The sequence below is a fragment of the Perna viridis genome, chromosome 2 (assembly GCF_037379345.1).
Source record: "Perna viridis isolate PV_CMFRI_1.1 ecotype Kerala chromosome 2, ASM3737934v1, whole genome shotgun sequence".
NCBI lineage: Eukaryota > Metazoa > Mollusca > Bivalvia > Mytilida > Mytilidae > Perna > Perna viridis.
In genome coordinates, this window is record NC_142446.1 from 55546391 (window position 1) to 55558679 (window position 12289).

At 32.0% G+C, this 12289-nt stretch overlaps 2 protein-coding genes across 35 annotated transcripts in view; both read right to left on the minus strand.

Annotated features, from left to right (window-relative positions):
• Window positions 1-628: 628 nt before the first annotated feature.
• LOC148626119 (uncharacterized) lies at window positions 629-4938 on the minus strand. Its single transcript, XM_088569817.1, has 3 exons — window positions 3495-4938; window positions 2688-2876; window positions 629-916 (listed from the first exon to the last, which is right to left on the minus strand). Exons 1-3 carry the CDS (start codon window positions 4138-4140, stop codon window positions 804-806), a joined length of 948 nt encoding a protein of 315 aa, XP_088425943.1. The 5' UTR covers window positions 4141-4938; the 3' UTR covers window positions 629-803.
• Window positions 4939-5683: 745 nt separating this feature from the next.
• LOC148626120 (tubulin polyglutamylase TTLL5-like) overlaps window positions 5684-12289 on the minus strand; it is a 53220-nt gene continuing 46614 nt past the window's right edge. For all 34 annotated transcript variants that reach the window (XM_088569811.1, XM_088569810.1, XM_088569805.1 and 31 more), the window contains one exon: window positions 5684-8772. In XM_088569811.1, coding sequence (XP_088425937.1) covers window positions 8765-8772 — 8 coding nt within the window. In that variant the 3' untranslated portion in view covers window positions 5684-8764. The remainder of the gene's footprint in view (window positions 8773-12289) is intronic.

A 12289-nucleotide genomic window follows, 5' to 3' on the forward strand; every position in this document is an offset into this window, starting at 1 on the left:
CAAGGAACTTGAAAAGACGTCTTGTCTACAGAAATTACCGGTTTGTCCTGTTTTCGGTTCTGTCAGGTTTCACAGAATAACATTCAAGATAAAAAAGCATGCTTCACGGAAGAAACCGAAAGACATGATTTACTGTATGCTAACACATATGGTAATAACATCCATTTTTTGTACATGTACAATCATTTTCCAGCACATATACAACCATTTTAAACATTCCTCATGAGTTGTAGATCTGCAACACTTAATGGAATGAAAAGTTTACTTCGAATGGGTGTGTCCGGCTGTTTTCCTCGATTTTCGTGTGATAGTGGACACGTTTCAATGTACCCGTAACGTGGCAGAATCTACGGAAAGGTGGGTTTACAAATTAATTTATACTTGTCTTCTTTACCAACCGTTCTGGTACAGACAAGATTAAGACTACTTCATTAAAGATAATGAAACGAATTATCCGACCTGTATCCGTCATAAGATAATAGGAGTGACTTTTTAAAATATGGCCTAGCGTATGTGAGGATCTTTTACTTTGTATTGCACGGTGAAACTTCCATATACCAGCGGTACTTCAGTCAATTCATTTCTATATGTTCTCGGCGGTTTGTATCATTTTGACAGATTGCCAACAAAATATTTTACAATTTATTGTTTCTTTTTAAATATGATAACTAAATAAACATTTTTAATTGATGACATACCGGATTTGTATTTTAGTTAATTCAGTACTTTCAGAACTACCCGATATCGAACCTTGTGTGTTTCAATTCATCACCGGTTAGAAAAAAACGAATTTAAAACACATTTCATTTGATTCCAGAGAATAAGTTTCTCATAGGGACGGAATTTCCAAATGCGTTTAATACACTGGTCTGTATCTCTCTTTCTCTTTGTTCCTTCTTCTGTCTTCTCAAATCAACTATAAAATGCAAATCTAGAAGTTAAGTTATTTTCATGGGAGTACAGATCAGTATAAATATGTAATATACGTGAAGAAATTAGTTATCAAAACGTTACAACCAGTATTATAGTTGTCTTAAAGGAATATAGTTGTTCCTCCCTTTATAGAATAACCACCACACGATGAAATGTCTAAGGTAGTTATCTGGACGATTAACAAGGAGGTTAAAAAGTTTCTACCATTTCAAAGGTGTTTTGCTCCGTGCAGGTCCGGGTGTCAAAAGAATAGGCCTGCAGCAGCGCTAAGCTTGTTGTAAAAGGCGACTAAATAGTGCTAAGAACCCTAGTCGGGGGCTAGGGCGCTCTGCTCACAGAGCAACAGGATTGTGTGCCCCAGGTGGTGGAATGGGTACCCCTGGGGTGTGGCATGCTGCGATTGCCAGGCTATAATACGGAAAACCTGGCCGCAAACAATAGTGGTGTACCGTGTTGGGAAAGATGCCACGTTCCTCGCACGTTAAAGAACCCTGCTGTGGTATTCGATAGAAGTAGGAACCTTTGCGCCCCACCACATGAGGCTAAATTGCCCGACCCTACCCATTCCTCCCTTTTTCTAGTGGCAACCAAAATTTATCGACCCTATTATCTTTGTGTTCCATCCTTTTTTTTCATTTCATCATCATTTCATGTTCATTTTATCACGCATTTCATGTTTATCGCCTGAATATACCTGAAATATTGATGCTCGAAGTTAAACCCCAACAATCAATCAATTAATCAATCAATGGTGTTTTAATCAAAGACTGATTGAAAGTTTAAATTTATTTGTCACTTGTCCTGCAACCTGCTTAAGGAAGTTCACCAGATGATTTTTATTCAATCCAGGAAAGAACAACTTTATTTCCTGAAGTTAATTATAACACTCGCTGTAAAATGAATACATGAACACACTACCTGTTTTTGCATAGAATCGCGTGGTTTGACCATCCGTAGGAAGTGACGTATGATCGTAACCGACTAGAGATGCATTTCCTTGTGATGTTATTTCCGTATTTCACGTTTGTCTGTTTGTTTTGGGTAAACAATAATAATGTAAATATTTTCCGTTTTGGACGGTCTTTGAAATAAAAAAAAAATGCGTTGTGGTCGATGTAGAATATCAGTAACGTCGACCCTCTTTGTTAACATACCTATTAATAGATATCAGACGCGTCAAAAACCAGTTAAATTCACTTTTGCATTTTGTTTCAAAGAAGCAGTTACAAACCGCATTTATAACCAGTATTAGTTGTTTTATGTTCAGTTGCTTCACTCGAGAGGGAAACAATTATGTAGATTGTACACGAAATTGACATTTTCAAGAATTGTCGTTCTTGATTATGCTGATTTTAAAAAGTGATTTTCTCTTAGATAAGGATGTGTATACGTCGTGTGTTGATGAAAAACAATTTATTTGTTTGGTGGTCTTGTATCACCTCTACCAATTTGCATATCTGGATCACAGGCACTTGGATCCTGGATTTTTATTTACTTTAATTCCAAAAAGTATAAAAAAAATTCATCGTTTTTAATCATCATTAGCAAGTTCTGACGAAAATTTGATCATTTTTCGCAAGTTTGACATCCCCCCCATCGAAATTCCAACTTTGCGAAAATGGTCAAATTTTCGACTGAACTTGCTAAAGATGGTTAAAAATGATGAATTTTCGATTTTTCACAAGCGCCTGTGATCCGGATTCTATATGGATCGGTACTTATCTCGGTAGCTATATTATGTAAGTTTATCATACCTGACAGCAGCACCATATTAACACCCCATGCAATACTCCAGAACCAACCAACCAATAAAAACGTCACAGTGAATAGTTGTGAAACACCAACACAGGCATTAACACACAGTGTAACAAATCTCGGGTCATCTTTCGTTTGTACGCGACATTTTCCACAACACAAGATTGAAAATCCACTTAAGATTGTACCTAGATTAAAGAGAAATAACTGAAGTAAGTTGAAGTGAAGAGGAAAGGAATACTTTTATTAGCAGAATCCCCAAAAAAGTACGGAAAATTGAATTATCCGTGCTGCTGCGACATATCAAAGTATTGCGATCTTTTGAAGCACTATGAACTGGAGACATTAGTTCGGATCATGATAGTTCATGTATTCCGTGCGACGATTTAATATAATCAATATCTACCTACATTGAACTCTTTTAAACTAAATTTCAATATCCGACGAAAAGACATTTCCAAACCCAAGCAGAATTCATTTGAAAACGTGTAATGTCAATTACAAGTAAAACATGAAATCTTTCAGTTTTTGTAGCATAGCTTCTTTCAAAAGTCAATGGATTCGAGATGTCGAGTACGTTACTCTAGTAACTAGATCACTTAGCATTTTTATGGTATATAAAGTTTGATGGAAACAAATGTACACTATATTTTACAAAAATGATATATATTCAAGCTGGAAGCCTTTTTTATTAATTGTAAATTGTATGTTATAAACTGGAAATATTTCCATTAATCTCAGTTTAAAGCACAAACTGAGTTGAATTAACTCTAAAAATTGAAAATCAGAAATAATGTGATACAAACCTAAACCCGGTATGACAATGTTAAGAATCAGATAAACCACAGCCAGGCCGAGGGGAAGATATGGAATATTCGACATTATCCAGGAGTCATTATTTGTCACAAAAGTCCTCTGTTTCTCCAATGGATTAGGTGCCTGCGTTGAATGTCCGGAAACATCAATTGTGGTTTCAGGCTGGTTGCCATTTTCAACGGAAAGCTGTTTAGGAAGAAGCACTTTCTTTTCAGAGTCTTTTTTTGTAACCTTTTTTGGTTCCTTCCGAGGTTCTTCGTTCAGTTCTTTCGTGCTTTCTATTTTTGTAGCAGCAACGCTAGTTTTAGAAATACCGGGTATTTTCCCATTTTGATTCTGCTCAGTTACTGTCGTCTTTGGCTTCAGTTCGATAGACGGCGGTTGAGAATTTTGTTTATAATCCGCTTGTGTCGGCTCTGTTTCGTTTGTTTTGTCTTTGGAGTTCAGATTTTTATTTTTATCTTTTGATAGTATCCGAGGCTTTTGCCAACCACTGGTGGTACCCTTTTCCAATTCTTTCCCCTTGGGTTCAGCCGTTTGAATTTTCTGTTTTGTTCCGTTTAATTTTGGTTTGTTTCCCGTATCTTTTTTCCCCGAAGACACTGGTCTCACCGCTTTGTTTGAAACTTCTGGCATTCCAATTCAAATAATTTTAAAACATTAAATACTCAATCCCTATCCATTCTACATCTATGAAATATGAAAAATTAATGCCTGCACTCAAAACATTAAAAAAATAGAATTAAAGTGACATATCATTCCGATATATTATCATGGACTGCGATCATGTAGATATCCTGACAAATACAATGATCCGTTACATTAATTTTTAACTTCTTGAAAAATCGAACACTAATTAAGCATATTTTGCCTTAGAAACGCGCTACCTTATCTTTCCACACCACTGAACTCAAAGATGAACGGCCTGCGATAAATGGAATCCAGTTCGAAGCACGTTAAACGGAAATTGGTAATTCCGAACGCGAAGGCATCCTTGGAAACACCCAATGTTATCACATCGGAGTATCTTTGCTTTATTGTTGGACTTTCATTTGATTGATGGATACTGATCGATTTTGAATTGTTTCTGTAGTTTTGATATTGTTGATAACTAATAATGAACCGGTAGCTGATTTTCGATTTGAGATGTGAAAATGACTATTTTCACAATGTCCCAACGATTTTCTCTGTTCTTGAATTAATTTTTAGCAAATCATTAGGAATTGAGACACATATTGAATTAACATCCATCAAACACATTGCTGTGCCTTGTATTGCTATGACGGACTGAAGTGTTATTGTATAATTCTAGTAATTAAGCATGCAATAAACAATTAGATTCTGTTTGAGTAGAATACGATTTGTTCATATCAAACTTTGTTGTTGTAAATGTTCCCAGAACCATAGCATAGCATACTGAGCACAGGTTAAATTATAATTGAAGAGTTCTTGTGACAGAAATAACATCGTTTTTTTTGTTGTTTTTGTCGTTTTTTTTTACAAATGACGTACGTACATTGACATCAACTATGAACGTTTTTTAAAAGTACTGTTTATTTAGACACCCAAGAACGTTTAAATCCAAGGCTGTCAGAACATAATAGATTAAAGCACCTAACCAACTTTGGGTTTAGTTAAAAGTACTCTTCTATAATGTAAGATTCGGCAAATGCCTTTTCTCCATACTAAAAAGATAATTTAAGATAACTTGAGACTGACGTTTTTCATTCAACTGTTTGTATTGTCAATTGTTCATTTATTAAAAAAAAATTACTACGTTGAAATTGTACAGATACACATACGTTTTGTATGGTGTATTTCCATCATACTGCAGTTCACATAAAATTATTAAAAATAAAGATTAATAGAGAGCTTTGCAGCGTGCAGTATGATATGACCACAGCATATTGAACTCTGTTCACTTGGGGCTAGTGTAGATGTTTTTGACACACTTATGTTGACTTACAGTTCATTTTGGACACAACTGAGTTGGAAGCAGAAATGCCAAATGGTTTCAAATATGGTTGCGGTGAGAGCAGCCTGATCAAACCAGAGAAATTAAAATTAATTTAGTCAGATTTCTTGCTTCCCAACCAAACACCCAGTATTAAGACATAAAAGGACAAGACTTGCTGGTTAGGAGTCGGAATAATTTTACTTATAATAAGATATGATAAAATTAATTCTTACTTTTATTATAAATTTGTAACATGGATAAAACTGTAAAATTCTACAATGTTATCGTACACTATCACAGATCAACAGTGTCAAAAACGTAAGAAGCAATTACATAAAAGAACAGACATTAGATTTATATCAAGCTCCCACTTACCTTCACTTATACCATACATGCACTTGCAGAGGACGGACTTTGGAATTTGCTTTTACAATATATAGAGAGGCAAGAATGGTATCGTACAGTTGTTCACAATGGAAAACTTTATATCTACAAATACTTTTCTAACAAGGTACAATTTCTATCATAAAATTAAAACATTTTAATAAAAAATAATAGAAATTAATATTTTTTTTGTTTTTCTTTCTCATGTCAAACTAGTTTTTGGAAGAGCATTAATCAGTCATTATTATTTTACAGCACATACAATGATAATGTTCATGGGAAAGAGTAATCTTCCTTGTGTCACATGACAACCACCTGGTGAATTTCCTTAGGTAGTTAACTGGATAAATTGACAAGGAGATTTAAACTTTCTATCAATCATAGATTAAAATACACATGGAACGACAGAAAGTTAAAATCTTCTTCTTATTTTTCCAGTTAACTACCTAGGAAATTTCATCAGGTAATGGTCCTTCTTATCAAGGAGAGACTAATGCTATCTTCTGAACATCATCATAGTATGTGCTGTAATACAAAAAAGGAGATAAAAACAATGTGAATTATACAACTGTAAGCTCTCTTTTCTGATTTATAGTGTATTTGAAAATGACAATGAAAAAATCATCATAACTTCAAAAGAAATAAAACAATTTACCAGTACCATACCATAAACCTTCAAAAATAAGTTGGAGACAGTAAAAAACAACCAAACAACATAAAGTTTCCACATGATAAATCATTTTTTTCTCACACATACAAAGGTAGTCAGAATGATTTAATCTACCAACAATATAAATAATTTAAAACTGACTTGTACATTCATATACACACACTCACACAAACATTTTCATAAGATTCGAAAATATCCCTGCAAATTGTAATAAAATATACTTATAAAATTTGGACAGTTGTATATAAGAAAAAGAGCAGCATACATTTGGGAAGGACTTGGGCAAACTTTTCAAGCATTTTGTTCAAAGAAAATATGCAGGAGTTCAATGCTATAACAAGTATATTTAAAACACGAATCAATTGTAAATTTGGCCAAGGGGGGCAACTCCAGATAATCACGTTATTATACCAAATTTTTAAAACAAAAACTGCCTATTTAAAACATATGACAAGAAAATATACTGATACTAAGAAACATATTGATGAAATTATGAAAATAAAATAATATCCCCCCAAACAGGACTGTCTAGTCAATACCTTTTAAGTAGCAGTCTTTGCAAGAATCATGCAAATTCTGTAATATATATTATACAATTAAAAAAGGCTACACATTTTTATTTTTGTTAGTAAGTTATTTTGTGGGTCTTTATGATGAAAATTATCATTCATTCTAATCTGTCTGCTTATAGGAAATAATCAAAATTAAAAATCCAATAGTTTCTATTATATTTTAGTGTCATTTACAGTGTCATCTCCCTTAATTTTGAATTCTACAGTGCATTCTATATAACAACAAGGGTTATATGAAAAGCCACATGTTAATTCCTGTTTGCTATAACATTTAAAACAAAATATCAAATATATAAATATGTAGGCTTTCAAACCAGCATGATTTTTACATGGAGTGCTACTTTACACACACAATATATTATATTTGAGGAGTAATTAGCAGGAAAGGTCAACTGTTCATTGGTGTTATTCTTTTAAACAGAAAAGTTGTATTGTCACAATAATGCACATCACCAACCATCTTGCTTCTTGACAGGATTTGTTTTCACTAAATCACTCAGCAAAAACAAACGATGAAAAAAAGAAAGAAAAAAAAAACTAATACATTGTTATGGATTGAAATATGCTTCTTTAATGAATCCTAGCTGCAAGCAGTCAATTAAGAGCAAAAACTTCAAAAATCTCTTATCAAAAATTTTTGTATTTTGCTCAATTTCAATTCTTCACAAATTGACAAATATGAAAACAATAAGGCTTTCTCTCTAAAGATTTTAACGAAAAGTTCTTGAAGTAAACGCTCCTTAAATTGACAATTACTAGTGATCAGAATCCTGGGAAAATTGGCCCATTTTCAATTTTTTTTTTTTATGTATATACCAGGTAAACAACATATATACATGTATATGCATGTGTTTTCAAACAGATAATTTGACCACTTCATATATAAATGGACAATAAGGCTAAAGTTCTATATTTGCCCCTACTTTTGATGTATCATTAAAGCAAAATTAAAATGTTAATCAATCCAAAAAAACAACAACAAAAAAAAAAAAAAAAAAAAAAAAAAAAAAAACGAGACAGAAAAGGAATAATGGAGACAAGAACTAAAAACAAACCACAGTCAGACCCTATTTAAGGACACCAATAAAAACTAGCTAAAGACCTTATTGATCTCCTCAGGAGTTAAAACAGCTAATAGCAAAGCTTTAAATGGAATGTTTTAAACAAAAATCTACTTTAAATTTTTGAATGAAATTGTTATCAATTGAGTTATATAACATTATCTATAGTAAAATGGTAGTATACAATTTAAAATCAATATACATTCCTTAGAAATGTAGAAAATCAACTTATTGAATAAAAAAACCCAGCAAATTCTAATGTAGAATTCTTACAATCTACTGATAAAAATCTCTGGCTATAATAGGCAATAATATAATTTTGTTCAAAGCTTGGCATAAAAGAAGTTTTAGCCTGAGAAAGATCTACCCTGTATGCTATCAACCTAACACAACAACTACTTTAAACTGTCAAATTAGGAATTATAATTTAAAACAGAAGCATCAGATTATAAATAAAAAATATTATACAATAAAATAAAATATGGCAAATTTTGTAAAATAAAAGTTTGTTCGTATCACAATCTCATTTTGATGAGTTTTCCATTGGACGGAATGAAATTGGTAAACTCACTCTTCAGTCAATAGTATTCAAGCATGGTTTCCAAAGGCTGGCACATCACCATCCTAGAATACACAATGTACACTGGTTATTACATACAATGAACAAACACATTCATCATCAGTTTGCTGATGGATAAAACAGTAGTTTATGAATCTCAATGATTTACATACTTCTGTGGTTGAGTCTTTATTACCTTTAACATAGCAGTATTTATAAATATCAGGCAAGAGGTAATTCATGCAGTCAAACCCCACCAATTTCATTTTTATTTCTTATTCAGAAACAGTTACAGACTAAACAACCATTTTTAGATTTTCATTTGGTAGTTACACTTTTGAGATAAAATTTTTTACATTATTTGTACATAAAATTGGCATTTTACAAGAGTTATCATTCTTGGTTTGGTTTTACAAGAGTTATCACTCTCCGTTTGGTTGATTAAAGAGAAAGATGAATGTACAGTTTTGTACTAAACACAGATATGTATACACTAAGGACTAAAGTTACGTAATATGCCGTATAAAGATTGAAAAAGCATCATTCGCTTGAAGTTTTTTTCTGCTTCATGAATCATCTCTACCATTGGCAGTGTCAGAACTTTCAGTGGATTGGTACTTAATAATTTCTATATCACAGTACATGGTGTACAAGTAACAGAAAGTCACTTTTGAAAAAATACTATTTCTAACCCTTAGCAAAAACAAAATAAATTAAGAATAGTTTTCATAATTAACTGACTACATATACTGGTACGAGTAACCAGTGCATCTTCAAACATTATCATGGGCATACTATGTGGTAAATTATGAATTGAACAAATTAGTAGACTTCAAACTTTAATAGGTATTTAGGAATCAGATCTTGGTAGGGAAAAGGGAAATTTGTAAGATACTTCAAGAGGTCTATTTTTCTTCTAAAAGTATCATGATGACATGGGACATGTCTAGATTACAATTCAAGCCAATATATACGCTCCTTAAACATAAGCTTGACTAGTTTGTATTTCTTTTCTATAAACCATTTCAACAATACATTGTTTGTTTAGAAGGTAGGTAAAATTCTGTCTAAAGTCTACCTGACTAAAGGTACTCTCAATTGAGCTGAGTCATTACAACATATACAACAATGATGTTTAGAAGATAGGTTTTGTCCTTCCTTGATAAAATGACAATTACCAAATGACCTGCCTTAGATATTGATAAAAGATTTAAGCTTTCTATTACTTCATAGACATTTTAAAAAGATTGTCATTTACTCAAAGAAAAACCAAATCTTTCCCTGAACATCATCACTATATGCACTGTAAAATTCATCTCGCAAACCATTCAACTGATTTGCATTTAAATATATTATCATAGTTTTAAAGTTTTTCCTTTTGCTAGATCTAATAATTAGTGTTTCGGGGAGGAGAGGGGGGTTAACAATGGTTTTAATTGAACTCAGTCTCTACTCTGAGTATACCAGTAAATTAACAGACCTATGTGAATAACTTACTCCAGAGATCTTACCCGAAGAGAGGGAAATTTTCCTTTTTTTCCCTTTTTAGTTACTAATAAAATATAATATGAAAGTCATTAGGAAACATGAAAGAGTAATCAAGGGAACCAAGGTTATAGCGGTAATCAAAAGAATGTAATCCAGGGACAAAGACCAGACATGGAAAACAGACATACACAACAAAGAACATAAAGTAACTAAAATCATACATACAAGTAACAAAAGTAAATGAGCAACTCAGAATAAATACTTGGATTTGAATAAAAAAGCCATTGAAAAAGTACATATTAACAATAAGAGATCTCTATTCAATATTCAAATAAAATTTCTCAACCCAATTCATATATCTCAATAAGAAGAAGAGAAAAATGATTTTCCAATTAAAAAAAAAAAAGAACCTGATAAATTAGCAAAGGTCAATACATCTTATATCATGAAAAAGTCACAAACTGATGAACAATACAGAAAAATCATTACAGACAAGATCTCATATTAATGAAAAAGAGTCCAGAAAACACATTTTTACCAAAATCAATTAAATTTAGGAAATGAAATTACTAAGCCTCTTTTTTTATTTCATAAATACAACCAGCCATAAAAAATTACTTTCCTTCTAAATGTGAAAACCTTGTTCATTAATTATACTTCTCAGTACATTGTAATTTACCAATACAGCTTTTATCTAAACAGCCACTAAGATTTCACTTAAAACTGTACATCATCCAAAAACATCAAACCGCTATTCTATATAAATAATGGCCCAATAAAAAATTTAGTACTTGGACTAGAAATAACAGAATTTTAACAATTTTTTTTACAATTTATTTCCCATTCAATTCACCCTGTGAATACCAATTATTAGCCAAAACATTTCTATATGTTTGACATCCTGCAATTTCATGACAGAGCGAGTTTTCCTGAATTGTGTTCTGCACTGTGGATTAGAGATAGTTTGCCAATCAAACCACAGTTTCTTGATATTTATTTCTAAACCAAAGTATTTAGTTTTTATCAATTTTTTTATAGAATGATACATGGCCTCCAGTGAACATAAAAATGTAGAACTGAGTTTATGTAAAGACAATACCATGCAGGTTAGATTTTACTTGATAGGGAAAATGTTTGTTACAGAAATCAATGTCTCCACTTAACAACAGCATTTCCTTATTCAATCAGGATATGCCTGTCTTTGTTTCATCCTGAAATTAACACATGTTAATGACAGTTTCAAAACAATTTCCAGAATATGAGTTTGTATGCCTATCTGAATATTATTTTTTTAGCAACATTCACGGCCTTATATTAGTTTTATTGAGTACTTGGAATGATTTTATTTATAAATTTATATTTGTGCAAATCAATGTAAGTTTTGTGATGAAAAGCTGGATTTATTCATAATATCACTGTCTCATAAGCATTTCATCCACAGATCTATTTTCCTGTTAAAATTCAAAACAGCTGCATGTAGAAAAGTATAATAAAATACTGCTCCTTCCACTTCCTAATAATACCACTTCTATCATGCATCCATCAAAAGTGTATTTGTGAACTATACACAATCATGCACAAGTTTGGTGAAATTACAGCAGGTAAAATAGTGAACTTCATGGAACAGAGTTGGTCTTACCTGGATTAAATGGTAATTACCAGGTGAACTTCCTTTAGTATTGACTGAGATTTAAACTTCTATCAAACTTCAATCAAAATGAAAGGATAGAAAGTTTATATCTCTATGTTAATTGTAAAGTGAACTACCAGAGACATTTCATCAGGTAATAGCCATTCAATCAAGGAAGACCAATTTTATTACCTGAAGTTAAATATGTTACTCACTGTAAGAGAGAAAATAACCCTTCATCTCTACCGTATAGTGAAAGGAATTATCATCCATCACCAATGTACCTATTTACCATATAGATATATCATGCTGCCCAATACAATAAACCTGAAGTTTGAGATATGTTCTACAATTTTTTAAAATTTAATTTTGCACAGGAAAACTCCAAATTAAGATTAATTTCAAGAAAAATTGAACTTGCTCCAGGTGACAGGAAGGTGAAACCCTAGAACTCTGTAAAGGCT

Coding starts and splice junctions, on each gene's coding strand:
- LOC148626119 (XM_088569817.1), bottom strand. CDS start 4,140: ATGCCAGAAGTTTCAAACAAAGCGGTGAGACCAGTGTCTTCGGGGAAA. Junction 2,877..3,494: donor CATTGTCATACCGGGTTTAG/GTTTGTATCACA, acceptor TCTTTAATCTAG/GTACAATCTTAAGTGGATTT. Junction 917..2,687: donor TAATATGGTGCTGCTGTCAG/GTATGATAAACT, acceptor TGCATTTTATAG/TTGATTTGAGAAGACAGAAG.